Below are 15517 nucleotides of genomic sequence, written 5' to 3'. Positions count from 1 at the left end.
AAGGGGCAGCTATGGGAGTGGCTTGGATTAAAGTGATGACTGTATATAAATTCAAGACACATTCAGGGCACGGGTCAATACGGCTTGATAATAGGTGGGTATGGAGTTGAAGGAGAGAAGACAACATCAAAGATGACTTGCCCAACCAGATGGATGGGGATGCCATTTGCAGAAATAGATGACACTAAAGAGGTCCAGGTCTGGGGAAAGATGATGAGAGTCTTCGCTATGTTGAAGTGCTTTTGAGAAGTGGAGAAATACACTTCTGGAGTTAGCTAGATGAATATGGAACTCAGAGAGAATCCAAGTCCGAGAGGGCAAAGAAAAAGAATAAAGACCAGGCAGTGAGTTTTCTGTCAATGCACCAAAGTATCAATAATTTGGAAAAGAATGACAGATAAAAGGAAAAAAAAAAGTTGTAAACTGAGACAAGCATAAAACAGTGAACGTATTTTGTAAGATTAATCTTAGGAAAATAAACGTTTTATGAATCTTCGATATATAATAAGAGGTGGGGCCTAGTGAATAAATGGTGTTGAGTCAAACAAAAGAGCAGAGTCAAAAGTCCTGGTCATTGGAACTAATCCCTGTCTTTTAAGAAGGGGTAGCTGAGATTTGGGTGGGGAAGTACCATGTGTGACAAAAGCTGTATAAACCTTTGAGGTAGGGTGGGATGAATGTGGCTCCTGGAGTTATGAAGCTTTCCTCTTATTAAGATAACCATAATAAGTTACTCTCAAAAGTTCCAACCCAAAGTAACCAGGTTACTCCATGCCATCTTGGAACCAACACATGAGCATATGCAAGACCGGTAAGTTTCTCTGGAAAAGACCCTTTTAAGTAAAGTCATGCTGAAGCAAAAATCATATATTAATTTTAATGCAGTTATGAGTATTCAAATAGAGACATCTTTTACTTTATACAAAAGCAAATTTATACTCACACTTTGATAAGGAACGCAAACCACAAATAAGTTATGATTTTTACTAGAACAGCAAACATTTTTTAAAGGAAAACAAAAGTTGATCTAGGCCTCCAGTTCTTAGGCATAAATAGCTATCTCAAATCTTCAGAATGTCTACATTTCTTTTTTCTGGTGTTCCATGTAAAGTTTTTCTTGATCTCTTTGAACTCCTAGCCTTCAGAATCAAAGCATTCTATGGAATTTTTTATATATAGTGAGGTGGGATTTTGTTCTTCAATCATGTGTTCCTTAGAATCTGAGAAAGAAACCAAGCCTGTTATTTTTTTGAAGGTCATGACATATTATTCAATTCCCTCTTGGCTTTAGAAGTTTCACTTTTTCCTATATTGCAAGAATGAAATATTATTGGAAAAAAAAGACTGTGTGACATGAACTATGGTAGTAGAGTACAGAGATTTATGTAACAAATTAAAAGAACTCCAAAATAATTATTTTACAGTTACTAGTTGTAAGGCAGATAAAAAGCCTTGTCTAGAATCCATGTCTGATTCCAAATAAGAGAGTTCCTAATTCTTGCTGGGCTTGGTACTTTTTGTTCTCAAATATCCTTCAGGGCAAAACCACTCATTCTTAAATTAGTTCATTTTAAAAATAAACTCATAGGTTATGTCAAAATCTTAATCAACGTTCTCTCCACAGGAGGTAAACAAAATGAAGCTTGAAAAACAAAATTGCTATGATATGTACACACTTCCTTAGATTTCCCCCAATTCTAAGGATAATGTTGGGGACCAGTTTTAGGATATTTACTGAATATCAAGGTGCTTGGGAATGAAAAATTAAATTTATGTAAGCTACTGACAAGATATATAGTCCAAATATTTGGGGTATGAGGTCTAGAAGATTAGTTGGCAACTACCTTCTTTAGGCTTCAATACTGCCAGGATGTTTGACTGTTTTTTTTTTTTTCTTTCTTACAAAAACATTCAGGTGCCCATGTTCAGCATTCCAATTACTTCAGGCAGGTCAAGACAAGGTCTAACAATGACAAAATAAGACATTGACATAACAATTTAATAGAAACAATCTTGAATTTATATGCTCTTTAAAATATCATATTTCAAAAGTGAAATTTCAGGATTTTTACTTTTGATTAACAGCCACCAAGAAGAACATTTGCATGTGTTTAACAAGGGTGGAAATACTGCGTCAAAAATATTTCTTGAATACTGTGAACAAAGGAGCCACAAAAACTCAGCATGAACTGTGACATCCTGGAGTTCTGCACAGCCAGGATCAGATCTAAACCCTCAGTAGCAAGCAGGAGACTCAGAAGATGCTGACTTTAATTACAAACTTTATTTGTCAATACAATTCACAGTTTATACATGGTGCAATCCACCATATGAACTTTCAGAATAGTTATCGAGGAAATGGGTGTAGCTTTTCTTCTAAAAGAGCCTGACTTTCCAAAATTTTGGTTAGAATTCTTTAAGTTTATAAAAGTACCTTCAACAAGTTAGCTGAATATTTACATTTCTAGCTTAAATTTTGAAAAATAAGCCTCTGTTAAATTTTCTTTTTTTTTTTTAAGATCCTGGGTTTATTTTTTAAGACTCTAATATGAATGCCACTTATTCAAATACTCCCACCCCCAAGAATAAAAGTCATGTTTTGCAATTATATTTAGGGAAATCATTTTCTTTCTGTGTTTTAAAAATTTTATTTACAATGTACAGCAGATCTATGTATGAAAATAAAAGAAAGAGGAGCGATCTACTAGGTGCCTTTACTGAATTTCTTCTGAATCCTGAAAACCTCCAAAGAGTTGCAGGATAGAAAATTAAACTAAAGAGGATTAACAGCCTTTTCTATCTTAAAAAAAAAAAACTCTCAAGATTTAAATTGTGCTATAACAGCTTTTTCTCTAATGTCAGAGATGAATTATGCCTGCAATCTGCATTTTTCCAAGTGCAAAATCACAGTGATCCAGTTTCAGCTTCTGCTCTCACACTCAGCCACAACTCCAGAGGTACACCCACGGAAGGCGAGGGCTGTGCCCAACTCTGCCTACGCATCCCCTCCCCTCACTGGGCACAATTTACCCAGGGAAAGAAAACCATATAAGCCTTTCATACATCAGAAAACAGATAGATGCTGGCAGTATAATGTTTATTAGCAAATGCTTATAACACATCATTTGGCTCTCTTCATGTCATCTGAGTGGCAATTCACACCAATCGTCTAAATTCATCTTCAATAATATCCATTTTAACAGTTTTCTTTTGTCAGATCACTTATGGATATATATATATATATGGATTTTCTTCTTCCAACTTTAAAAAATGTGTGTGTATATATATATGTATATATATATACACACACACACACACACATACATAGTTAGTAATAAATGATAAATTTTAAATACTGCCAGGAGAAGAAGGGACTGTTTGGGAGCAGTCAATTTTACTGGCCTGGTAATTACACTGTATACATGTACCATTGGTACCCGAGTCAAATAAATACTCAGAGGGGCCATCTTTGCACCTCATTTCTCTGCAGTGCCTATAATGCTAGGGTTTCTGAGTGTTGCTTCAGTGTCCATCTAATTTGGCATCTATTCCTTCTTCAGGCATCATCACTTCGGTCATTTTACACACTTGTTTCCAGCAAGGTATGGTATTCAAACGGGAGCTGTGGGGAAAAGGGCTGTGGAGTTGAGCCTAGGGGTGGGGCAGGGAAGGAGAAACCACACATTAGCTAGAGAGGTTCTGTTTCTTCATAAGATAAGGCACTGACAGAAAATTTCTTAGGTAAAAGGCTGCATAAGAATTTCTTGCCATTTACAAAAAGAAATGTTGTCATCCATAAATGGTCCATATCTAGGCTCAGTTAGGTAGACCCTGAAAAGTAAGGACTGATCCCTCAAAACTACATTATTACCAGAAACAATTATAATTCATTCTGAGGCCTTATGGCACGTTAGGAAAAGGGAGCAAAACAGTCTGGGCACAAAAAAGGCATCAGACATCGCTTGTTTTATTCCACTCGTCAAAGAAAGTGGACTGTTCAACAAGCATCATCAAAAAAAAAAAAAGTGCTGGCTCAGAATTCCAATTCTCTTGATGGCAGATGACCATGATGGGTGTATCTATTTTTTTCCCCCTTTGGAGCTCATGCACAATTTTAAAAATGCTACCAGCAACAGTCATAAAGAGCATATAGAAGTCCTCACCTAATTGCTATGCCTGAGGCTCTTCAAAGAGAGGGCTACTTAATGTTCTCAATAACAGCGATTTCCTCGCCCGCACAGTGTGGTGTCAGTCCGTTCAAATAGATACTTTCTGTTTTCAGTAAGGAAGGCAGGACATCCCTCTCGCTGGCCAGGTGGTTCACAGACAGGGTCCTCCTACAGGGAGTCAGCTCCTGGTTGTGGTTTCCAGCCAGTTCTGCAGAGAGCTTCCGCTTAATGGAGGTGGCGCGCTGGAACTTGTCATAAATCTCCACGCTCAGCCGCCTCCTGGTTTCCTTGAATTCAGCCGTGACGTTGGCCGTCCACTCAGCAGCATGGGCTCTGAACTCTCCCACCTGGAACACGCATGCAGAGAAAAGACAGACATACCAACAGGATAGTCAACATTCTGCGTGCTTTATCCTCTGATCATTGTATTTGGACACTTTTGAAAAGGAGGTTGTAGCTTTTTGTAATAGGAGCCATCTGAGAATTGAGGTCACTGCACAATTTGTGAAGAGCAAGATTCCATTTTATATAGATACGACTCTAAAAATGAATCTGTGAGCTTAAACTCTATTAACCAAATTATAAGAGAGGTACTAGATGTCCTTGTTTCTGGAGATGAGTCCTGTCACTGATGCTACAAAAAGGCAATCTCTAACTTTTTAAAATTCTGGGAGTTTTTTTTTTTTTTTGTAATTTGTAATTTTAAGAAGTATTTGAATGTGAAGAAGTCAGGAAGACATAGGAGAAGCAGCAAGACAGAGTAAAAGAGCCTGGAATGTGAAACCAGGTGACCTGGTTCTCATAGCAGCAATGCTATTTGCTCTGGATGTAAACACAGATTTTAGAAATCAGAAATGGTGTGTGCAAGAACTCTGAATTCAACCCCATACTTGTCATTTAGGAATCCTCTGTTTACTAAATAAGCAACAAAATGTTTTGTCTCTGCTTCCAGGGAAGGCAAATAGAAAAGGACTGACAAGTTTATTGTGAGGCCCATTTGGAGAATTTCCAAGCAATAGTTCCTCAATGAATATTTATGGAATTAATTAATTTAACCTGTCTGAGCTACCATTTCATCAGTTGTAGAACAGGCATCTTTATAGCATATTCCTAACAGGATGGTTGGACTGATGTAGTTCAACTGCAATGTAGTTATGATGGTAGCCTTTGTTTGAAGGTTAAAGAAAAAAATATTGCCAAGTCCTAAGCATGTGACCCTAAAGAATCTGCCTGCAATGCAAGAGACTGGGGTTTGATCCCTGGGTTGGAAAGATGTCCTGGAGGAGGGCACGGCAACCCCCTCCAGTATTCTAGCCTGGAGGATTCCATGAACAGAGGAGCATGGCGGGCTACAGTCCATGGGGTCGCAAAGAGGTAGACACAACCGAGCGATTAACACTTTCACTTTCAAGCATGTGCATAATAATGTTCTCTCTGACCTCTTTAAAATGATTCTGTACTTTAGTGACCTAAAATAGAACAATGACCAATCCCATGATAAACCTTTTCTTAATCAACTAGAATTCAGTAATCAAGAAGACTTCCCAGAATAATCTCCTAAGGTGGACAAGTCCCCCATCCATCGCTGGTAGCACTTCTGCTTTGGGGGCCCACTTCACTCACTTTTTAAATGATGTGGGCACCTCCTTACCTGGCAAGTGACTAACTACAGCTTTGTTTGGTTTTGTTTTACCTCTGTTACTTTTCGTTTTAAATTTTGATATGGGAAACATAACTGATAGTTTCTGCTATCGTTTGAATTCCTAAAAATTCATATATTGAAATCCTAACTCCACAGGTGATTGTATCAGGAGGTGGGGCCTTTGGGAAGCACTTAAGTCATGAAGTGATGCCCTCATGAATGAGAGCAGCATTCTTACAAAGGAGAATCTGGAAAAATCCTTCACGCCTTCCACCGTGTGAGGACACAGCAAGAAGGCTCTGGCTCCAGACCAGGAAGAGAGCCCTTTATCATGCTGACACTATGATTTTGGATCTCCAGAACTGTGAGAAATAAATGTTGTTTATAAGATCCCCAGTGTGTGGTATTTTGTTATAGCAGCCTGATGGAACTAAGTGAGGTTCTAAATATTTACACTGAAAGTCATAGATATGTGTGTGGGTTGTGGGGTGGGGGGTGGGTTACACAAGATGGAAATTGTTCAAGTATCCTTGGAAGGTGGCACATAGCAGATCAATTCTTCTGCATCCACCCATAATCACATACATGCACGCATTTCATGATCTACTTTTTATTTAAAAAAATATTTTAAAATACACTTTCTACTTGTATTGTCCTAACAAGGAATAATTGCTTGTTTTCCAGATCTGGTTTTGGGAAAAAGCAAAAAATGGAAAAATGAGAAGTTTGTGGCACACATAATTCGCAAGATCAAGCATTCCTTAATCACTGAGGCATCTTAGAGGGAACCTACAGGAAAAGAAGTGCTAATTTTATAGGAATTCAGCCTGAAGATTCTTACTCTTCCCATAAGGGACTCTGCGTGACTGCACTTAGCTCCAAAAACAATTATTGAAAGTTTAATTCTGCTTTGGGGAAACTCTCTGGTTAGGCAGTATCGATCAGTGGTTAGAAATGCTGAATCACTCCAAACACACTTATAAATAAACCCTCCAACGGTTTATATTCTTTTTCTGTTTGCCCAGCTGTCTTTTTTATTAGACTAAGCATTTTTGAGTCTGGGGTCTATACTATATTTATTGGGGTATATAAAACATCTAGTGTCTGGAACAGAAAAAGCACTCAGTAGAAATTTGATGAATTGCACTGAATTAATAAGTAAACACTATTCATAAAGTTTTGAAATAAATATTTTTAACATAAGTTAAGAGATTCAGTTGTTTCTCTATCAGTTTTGATTTAATTTTAAAGACTTAAATTGCCGTATGCTTACAGAGAGAACCTGATTAATATGGTCTTGAACAAAACAGTTATCATTGTCCAACATATCATTAAATTCTCCTAGTTTACATTACAACTAGATAATCTCAAGCAGTGTGAAATTTGCTGTTTAAAATGAAACAATTGCTACTGATGAAAAACTAAACATTCTATCTGACTTTTATTCCCATCTTACCAATGATTTTATTAAAAAGGAATTAACCTTTTCTATTTGAGAATTCATAATTTTCTAAGTGTAAAAAGAAAAAATACTAATATACTATTTTCTATTATGAGCTTATATTAATAGTATGGTTAATATTATAAAGAAAACAGCTAAGCATCTACATATTTGTTTAAATAAATGTTTGTGAAAAGTGTAAGAATTGACTACTATATTCAATTTCCTCCCATAAACGACTGGTTAACTAGAAATAATCACTTTCTTAGAGGACAGCCATCTGAGTCAGCCCCTAAATCATGCCTCCAGTCTGGAGGCAGTCAAAACTGATGGACCTAAAATTAGGTCTATTCTCTTTTTGAAATTAGTTTTTATTGGTGAATGTGATTTACAATGTTGTGTTAATTTCTGCCGTACAGCAAAGCGAATCAGTTACACACACATATACCCATTGCTTTTTAGATTCCTTTCCTGTATGTCATTACAGAGTACTGAGTAGATTCCCTGAGCTGCACAGTAGGCCCTTATTAGTTATCTATATTATACATAGTGGTGTGTATATGTCAATCCCAATCTCCCAATTTAGAGGGAGGGATAAATTTGGAGTTTGGAATTAACAGATACACACTACTATATATAAAATAGATAACCAACATGGACCTACTGTATAGCACAGAGAACACTACTCAATATTTTATAATAACTTATAAGGGAAAAAATCTGAAAAAGAATAGATATGTGTATATGTATAATGGAATCACTTTGCTGTATACCCGAAACAAAAACAACATTGTAAATCAACTATACTTCAATAAAAAGCTTCTTATTGTTAATAATAGATTTTGTGTATCTAAAATGCAGGTGTTAATACTTTTATTTGCTAATTTTGTATCTCCTACAACTAGGATGTAAGTTCTATGTATATCCCAGCACCTAGGATAGTACCTGGTATGTGGCTGACTTCTAAGAAATACCTGTTAAATGAACGAGTATATGGCCCCCAAATTCATGTTCTCTGTCATCTCGCACCTGAGTGATAACTAGACCAATAGTATAGCATGCATACCACCACTGGTCTTTCTTCTTTGTTCTAACCTTTATTCCTCCTCCCTTTTGGTGACCATTAATATTTTTGCAAAAATGGTCTTATATTAAACATACCGTTTTGCAAATGGATTTTTTTCACATAGTTAATTTTAGTCTTTTTTTCCTATGAGTAGTCATTATACTACGTCATGGAGAAGGACATGGCAACCCACTCTGGCTACAGTCCATGGCGTCACAAAGAGTTGGACACGACTAAGCGACTAACATGGAGAAGACAATGGCACCCCACTCCAGTACTCTTGCCTGGAAAATCCCATGGACGGAAGGGCCTGGTGGGCTGCAGTCCATGGAGTCGCTAGGAGTCAGACACGACTGAGCGACTTAACTTTATTTTTTCACTTTCATGCATTGGACAAGGAAATGGCAATCCACTCCAGTGTTCTTGCCTGGAGAATCCCAGGGATGGCGGAGCCTGGTGGGCTGCCGTCTATGGGGTCGCACAGAGTCAGACACGACTGAAGTGACTTAGCAGCAGCAGCAGCAAGCGACTAACACACACACACCACCTCATAGTTTATACTAGCTTCCTAGCATTCCACGGGATGGCATGCCCCTGTTGATGAATAAGGGTTTGTTTTTTGTTTGTCTTCTTTTGCTATAGAAAATAATACTTCAGTGAATATTCTTATACCCATATCTTGGTTAATGTGATCAAGTATTACTAGAAGTGGAAAAACTGTGCCAAAAGATACATATATTTTCAGATTTTGAGGATGCTGAAATTTCCATCTAATCCCTACTGTCTTCAGACTCAAGGTTCCCAGTCATCCCACTATTTCCTCTTTTTGCACACTGAGGTAACCTCTGTCTTTTCACAGCAAAAAAAGCACCAGATCATGGATCCTGCATAGAAACTCTTTTAGAGATTTTTAATCATCTCTATTGTGACTGGAAATTTAATTGGTCATTAAAAAAAATGAACGCCTTCCTTAACTTGATCTGATTTTTCTCCAGAAGCAGGTTTCTTGAAGTCACCATGATCACTCAGGTTGCACCAATGACACACAGCTTTCTGCAGAGCAAGGTGCTTCTACAAATTAGTGATTCCTGCAAATCAGTAAAAGCCTAAATACAAGTAAATCTCAGACTGGTCTGAGTTCATAACTTTTTAATTTCTCATCTTTAACTGCACTCAAATCTCTGGCAGAGGCTGGTAGAATACTGCTTCTGGGGGCATGGTTTTTTTTTTCTAATTTTTCTGGAGTTCCCAGGGGTGGAAATGCCATCTCTAGAGGTCATAAGGGCTGCAGCTGGAAATGTCATCAAACAGGGATAGGAGGGGTTAGCAAGAGGTGAGAAGAAGCCTCCAGTTCCAGCTCTGTCACTTAGCTGGGTGCCTATAGCCAAGCAATTTAACCTTTTTTGAGTTTCAAAGTCCTTATCTAAAAAGTAAGGTTATAATAATCTATTTATGTGTGTGTATGTGTGTGGGTGTCTGTGTTCTTACAACATAAAGAACTGCACGATTAGTGATTATGATGATAACACTGGGTGATGATGATGCGGTTTGCTAAGGGCACTTAAAAAGCTTAAAGGAAAGTACCAGATACAGAATAAATGATATAGAATTGAAAAACAATGGGACATTTTCCCCTGGAATATAATTCTCAGGTTCTAAGCACCCAGTGGCAGCGTGGTCCAAGTTCTCTGATACTCTCACCAGAAGTGCTACAGTCGGATCAAACCCAGAGTTATGGAGATCTTCACAGCATGAGGTGCTTTGAGAATGTTGGAGACATACATAAAAATTCAATTGGCCAATCATCCCAGTCAGAGACACTGAATGATATATTTCATCACTCAAATGAATGTCAAGGCAAGAGATTGTTTGTGTTGGCCTTATCCTCATTATTACAACTGAAGTAATACTGTAAAATATAATAGTGAATTTATTGTATCACTCAATAAACATGTATAACTCATAATAAAATGGACTCATTATTAATATAGGTCTATGTGATGGGATGAAGTAAATTTTGTATGCACAGATAAGAGCTTACTATGTGCTGGGCATTGTTCTTTTAAAAAATATGAACTTATTTAATATTTACAACTCTGTGCGAAAGATTTTTATTATTTCACAGAAGAAATTGAGGCTAGAGAGGTTAACAAACTTTAGACACACAATGAATATGCCAGGATTCAAACTGGAGGTCTAACTCCAGCATATTGTTTTGCCTCACCAGGAAAATCTTGTTAATTCTGAAGGATAAACATCTTTGGGAGGAGTGTAAGGCAAAGTCACATTATGTGGAAATCCACCCTATGGCAGGGTATTATGGTGAGGATCTACCACCACAATTTCCTAAAGATATTGAAAAGAATGAAAATTTCTTCATAAACATGCACTAGGAGCACTTACCAATTCAATAATGATATCTATTTCCTCTCTATTGTGCCCTTATTTTTCTGCTCTTACTATTCTTCATGATACTAGACAAGGAACATAGCAGTTCAAACTCAAAGCAAAAAAAAGAAAAGAAAGGAGAGTCCCTCAAAAACAAAACTAAGGCCACCAACATAGTTACTTATTCCCATTTGTCTAAAACATTCCTGACCTGACAGAACTGTCTATACCAATGTATTCATTATTCATAAAATAGCACATTGTATCCTAAGAACAGATTCATATTTTTAAATGATGATAAAATTGTACGTTCCAACTCTGAAGGTGCTCTTTTGATTTCAAAGACGTTAAAAAATAAGGTCCAGAGATCAGTACATTTATATAAGTAAATTTTTCCTCCATTGAAATGTTAATGCCTATGGATAATTAAAATGAATCTTCATGAATTAAAGCATGTTTGTTGCATCAGGTTTTTAGAAAAATTGGTCAAGAACTTATTCAAATGCTGAAGTATGTCATCTCCCTAAAACTAAGCAAATCTACAAACAATAATAACAAAGCTGAAGACTCCAACATGAGCAGAAATAGCTCCTAGGGGATTGCCTTCAGCTCATGCACAGGACTCAAAGAAGAGACCTTCCTCTGTATTCCACGTATTCTTAACAATCACTTAATTCTCACGGCCCGGCGATCTGATTTACAAGAAAAGAAAGAAGATGGAGTGCTACAGACGGTCGCTTGCTTTCTAAACGCTACTGGAAATGCTCTCATCCTTGTGACTAAATGCAGCTGCACCGTTCTCTGTCCTCCTCTTGCCTGATCTTTGTAGCAAAAAAAGGCATTGGTGAAGACTGCGTCCCTCCCAATGAGTCTTTGCTCTTAATTTCCAAATCAGTACATTTTCATGTTTTTCTTTTTTTTAAACCATTCAGGTTAATTCTCTATCAACCTAGAGGGATCATTTTCTTTCAACCTCCTCTTAACTACCTTTGTACCTTAGGCTTCTATTCTTCTCGTTTCCTCTGGATAACCATATCCTTCCAATCAAGTCCATTAAAATCTATTTGCTGACAACTCTCAAATACATATTTCTAGATAAAGTCTCCCTACTGAATTCTGTATCTGTACAACTGACTGCTTATGAAACAGCTTCATTTCAGATGGACCCCAGGCATCTCAAATACAGCACATTTCCAAATGAAATCCGTTAACTTCTTAAACCTGTTCTTACTTAATTTCTTATCACAGTGAATAGCACCATTAACCAGCAAGTTTCCTAAATGGAATTTCAGTGATAATCCTTTATTCTTCCTCTCAGCCAATCAACACCAAATCAACCCAAAGTCTTGCTGATTTACCTCTTTTTCTCACTATTCCATGTACTTCTCTCTGTTCCCACTGCTAAAACTATTGTCTAGTCCATCATTTTGTCTCATCTATATTATTTCAGCAGCTTCCTAACCAGTTTTGCTGACCTAAGTCTATCTCCCTTATGTGTATTCTTCACACAACAGCCAGAGTGCCCCTTAATAAACACAAATCAATCAACAATTTCCCCTTCATAAACCATACAATTGACATTCATTTCACTTAGTTCAAATTCCTTGAAGTGGCTCATTTGTATTAAGGCTTACCTACTGTTCCAGCTCAATCCTCACTCTCAACTCTCTCAAAAGTCTACTCCTGGGGCCATTCTGAACGTTTGTTTTTTTAATTTTTATTGAATTTGTTATAATACTGCTTATTTTTTTGTTTGCTTGTTTTGCTTTCAACAGTGGGGCATGTAGGATCTTAGCCTCCCGATCAGGGATTGAACCCATACTCCCTGGATTGGAAGGCGAAGTCTCACCTACTGGACCACCAGGGAAGTTTCTGAACATTTCTTTAATTTCCTCAAACATGCCACTCTTTCTTGTCTTTCATTCATTCATTACCTACTATTTTCTCTATCCAGAATACTGATTCCCAGTCTTTCTCTGGGATATTTTCTACTCATCCTAAATTAGACATCTTTATGGGGCCATTCTCTGATCCTCTAGACATCAGATCACTTGATATCTGTATCTACATAAGCCTGTACTTCTGTACTTCCCTGACATTACTCTCATCACAACTTATTACAGCTACACGTTTAAATGCTCTTTTAGCTTCATGTCCATGGAAATCTTCAGGCAATAATACTGGAGTGAGTTGCAGCTTCTTTGCTGCCTGAGCCGCGAGGGAAGCTCTTTCATGGTAATAGAGAGGGTTTGTCTGCCATGTACTATTCAGTATTCTCAGAACCTGGAGGAGTATAAATGTGGAAGTTCAATAAGCATTTGTTAGAATGAATATCAATAACCTCAGATAAACAGATGACACCACCCTATAGCAGAAAGCAATGAGGAACTAAAGAGTCTCTTGAAAGTGACAAAGAAGAGTGGAAAAGCTGGCTTAAAACTCAACATTCAAAAAGCTATGATCATAGCATCCGGTCCCATCACTTCATGGCAAATAGATGGGGAAACACTGGAAACAGTGACAGACTTTATTTTCTTGGGTTCCAAAATCACTGCAGATAATGACTGCAGTCATGAAGTCAGAAGATGCTTGCCTCTTGGGAGAAAAGCTATGACAAACCTAGACAGCATATTAAAAAGCAAAGACATTTCTTCGCCAACAAAGGTCCATCTAATAAAAGCTATGGTTTTTCCAGTAGTCATATATGGATGTGAGAGTTGGACCATAAAGAAAGCTGAGCACCAAAGAATTGATGTTTTTGAACCGTGGTGTTGGAGAAGACTCTTGCAAGTCGTTTGGACTGCAAAGAGATCAAACCAGTCCATCCTAAAGGAAATTAGTCCTGAATACTCAATGGAAGGACTGATGCTGAAGCTGAAGCTCCAATACTTTGGCCACCTGATGCAAAGAACTGACTCGTTGGAAAAGATCCTGATGCTGGGAAAGACTGGAGGCAAGAGGAGAAGGGGACGACAGAAGACGAGATGGTTGGATGGCATCACCGACTCGAAGGACATGAGTTTGAGCAAGCTCCAGGAGTTGGTGAAGGACAGGGAAGCCTGGCATGCTGGGGTCCATGGGGTCGCCAAGAGTCAGGCACGACTGAGCGACTGAACTGAACTGAGATGAATGAATGACAGACTAATCAATCATGTTTTGAATATACGCTCCAGTAAAAGAGTCTGCTTCTTAGTGACTGTACTGGGATAATCTTGGTTACTTCAGAAGGGAAACACAGCCAGGTTTATTTGAAGTAAAGGTTCAAAGCATGTTTCCTCAAAGTTTTTAGTCTTTGGAGAGCTTCCTCAGCATTCTAAGAAGCCTATGATGCTGCTAATGTCTTCTTTCACAGTGAAGAACATCATGCTTCTTGTACAGATCCCTTAAATCAAAATTCCTTTCCTTTCCCTTCTCCTTCTGCATGCATGGTCAGCCAGGTCCAGCTCTTTGTGACCCCATGGACTGTAGCCCAGCAGGCTTCTCTGACCAAGGAATTTTCTAGTCAACAATACTGGAGTGGGTTGTCATTTCCTCCTCCTTGGGATCTTCCCAACATAGGGATCGAACGCATGTCTCTTGCATCTCCTAGCACTGGCAGGGAGATTCTTTACCACTAGCACCACCTGTGAAGCTCTTTTTCTCCTTGTGTGTTAGTCATTCAGCTGTGTCCGATTCTTTGCAACCCCTTGGATTGTAGCCCACCAGGCTCTTCCGAGCATGGTGAAAGTGAAAGTGAAGTCGCTCAGTCGTGTCCAACTCTTTGCAACCCCGTGGACTGTAGCCTACCAGGCTTCTCAGTCCATGGGATTCTCCAGGCAAGAGTACTGTAGTGGGTTGCCATTTGCTTCTCCAGGGCATCTTCCCAACCCAGGTTTCGAACCCAGGTCTCCCACATTCTGGGCAGACGCTTTAACCTCTGAGCCACCAGGGAAGTCTTCTCCAGGCAAAAATACTGGAGTGGGTTTCCATTTCCTTCTCCAGCTCTTCGCCTTCAGTTCAGTTCAGTCGCTCAGTCGTGTCCGACTCTTGGCGACCCCATGAATCGCAGCACGCCAGGCCTCCCTGTCCATCACCGACTCCCAGAGTTCACTCAAACTCACATCCATCAAGTCGGTGATGCCATCCAGCCATCTCATCTTCTGTCGTCCCCTTCTCCTCCTGCCCCCAATCCCTCCCAGCATCAGAGTCTTTTCCAATGAGTCAACTCTTCGCATGAGGTGGCCAAAGTACTGGAGTTTCAGCTTTAGCATCAGTCCTTCCAAAGAACTGATCTCCTTTAGGATGGACTGGTTAGATCTCCTTGTAGTCCAAGGGACTCTCAAGAGTCTTCTCCAACACCACAGTTCAAAAGCATCAATTCTTCGGCGCTCAGCCTTCTTCACAGTCCAACTCTCACATCCATACATGACCACAGGAAAAACCATAGCCTTGACTAGACGGACCTTTGTTGGCAAAGTAATGTCTCTGCTTTTTAATATGCTATCTAGGTTGGTCATACTTTCCTTCTAAGAAGTAAGCGTCTTTTAATTTCATGGCTGCAGTCACCATCTGCGGTGATTTTGGAGCCCCCCCAAAAAAACTCTGACACTGTTTCCACTGTTTCCCCATCTATTTCCCATGAAATGATGGGACCGGATGCCATGATCTTCGTTTTCTGGATGTTGAGCTTTAAGCCAAGTTTTTCACTCTCCTCTTTCACTTTCATCAAGAGGCTTTTTAGTTCCTCCTCACTTTCTGCCATAAGGGTGGTATCATCTGCATATCTGAGGTTATTGATATTTCTCCCGGCAATCTTGACTCCAGCTTGTGTT

At 38.7% G+C, this 15517-nt stretch overlaps 1 protein-coding gene across 2 annotated transcripts in view; it reads right to left on the bottom strand.

Annotated features, from left to right (window-relative positions):
• Positions 1 to 530: 530 nt before the first annotated feature.
• KCNK2 (potassium channel, subfamily K, member 2) overlaps positions 531 to 15517 on the bottom strand; it is a 248957-nt gene continuing 233970 nt past the window's right edge. For both annotated transcript variants that reach the window (XM_010853063.1, XM_010853062.1), the window contains exon 7: positions 531 to 4516. In XM_010853063.1, coding sequence (XP_010851365.1) covers positions 4199 to 4516 — 318 coding nt within the window. In that variant the 3' untranslated portion in view covers positions 531 to 4198. The remainder of the gene's footprint in view (positions 4517 to 15517) is intronic.

Source organism: Bison bison, unplaced genomic scaffold (assembly GCF_000754665.1).
Source record: "Bison bison bison isolate TAMUID 2011002044 unplaced genomic scaffold, Bison_UMD1.0 scf7180017864322, whole genome shotgun sequence".
NCBI classification, from domain to species: Eukaryota; Metazoa; Chordata; class Mammalia; order Artiodactyla; family Bovidae; genus Bison; species Bison bison.
The sequence above is the reverse complement of the archived record's forward strand: the minus strand, read 5'-3'. Positions and strand labels throughout refer to the sequence as shown.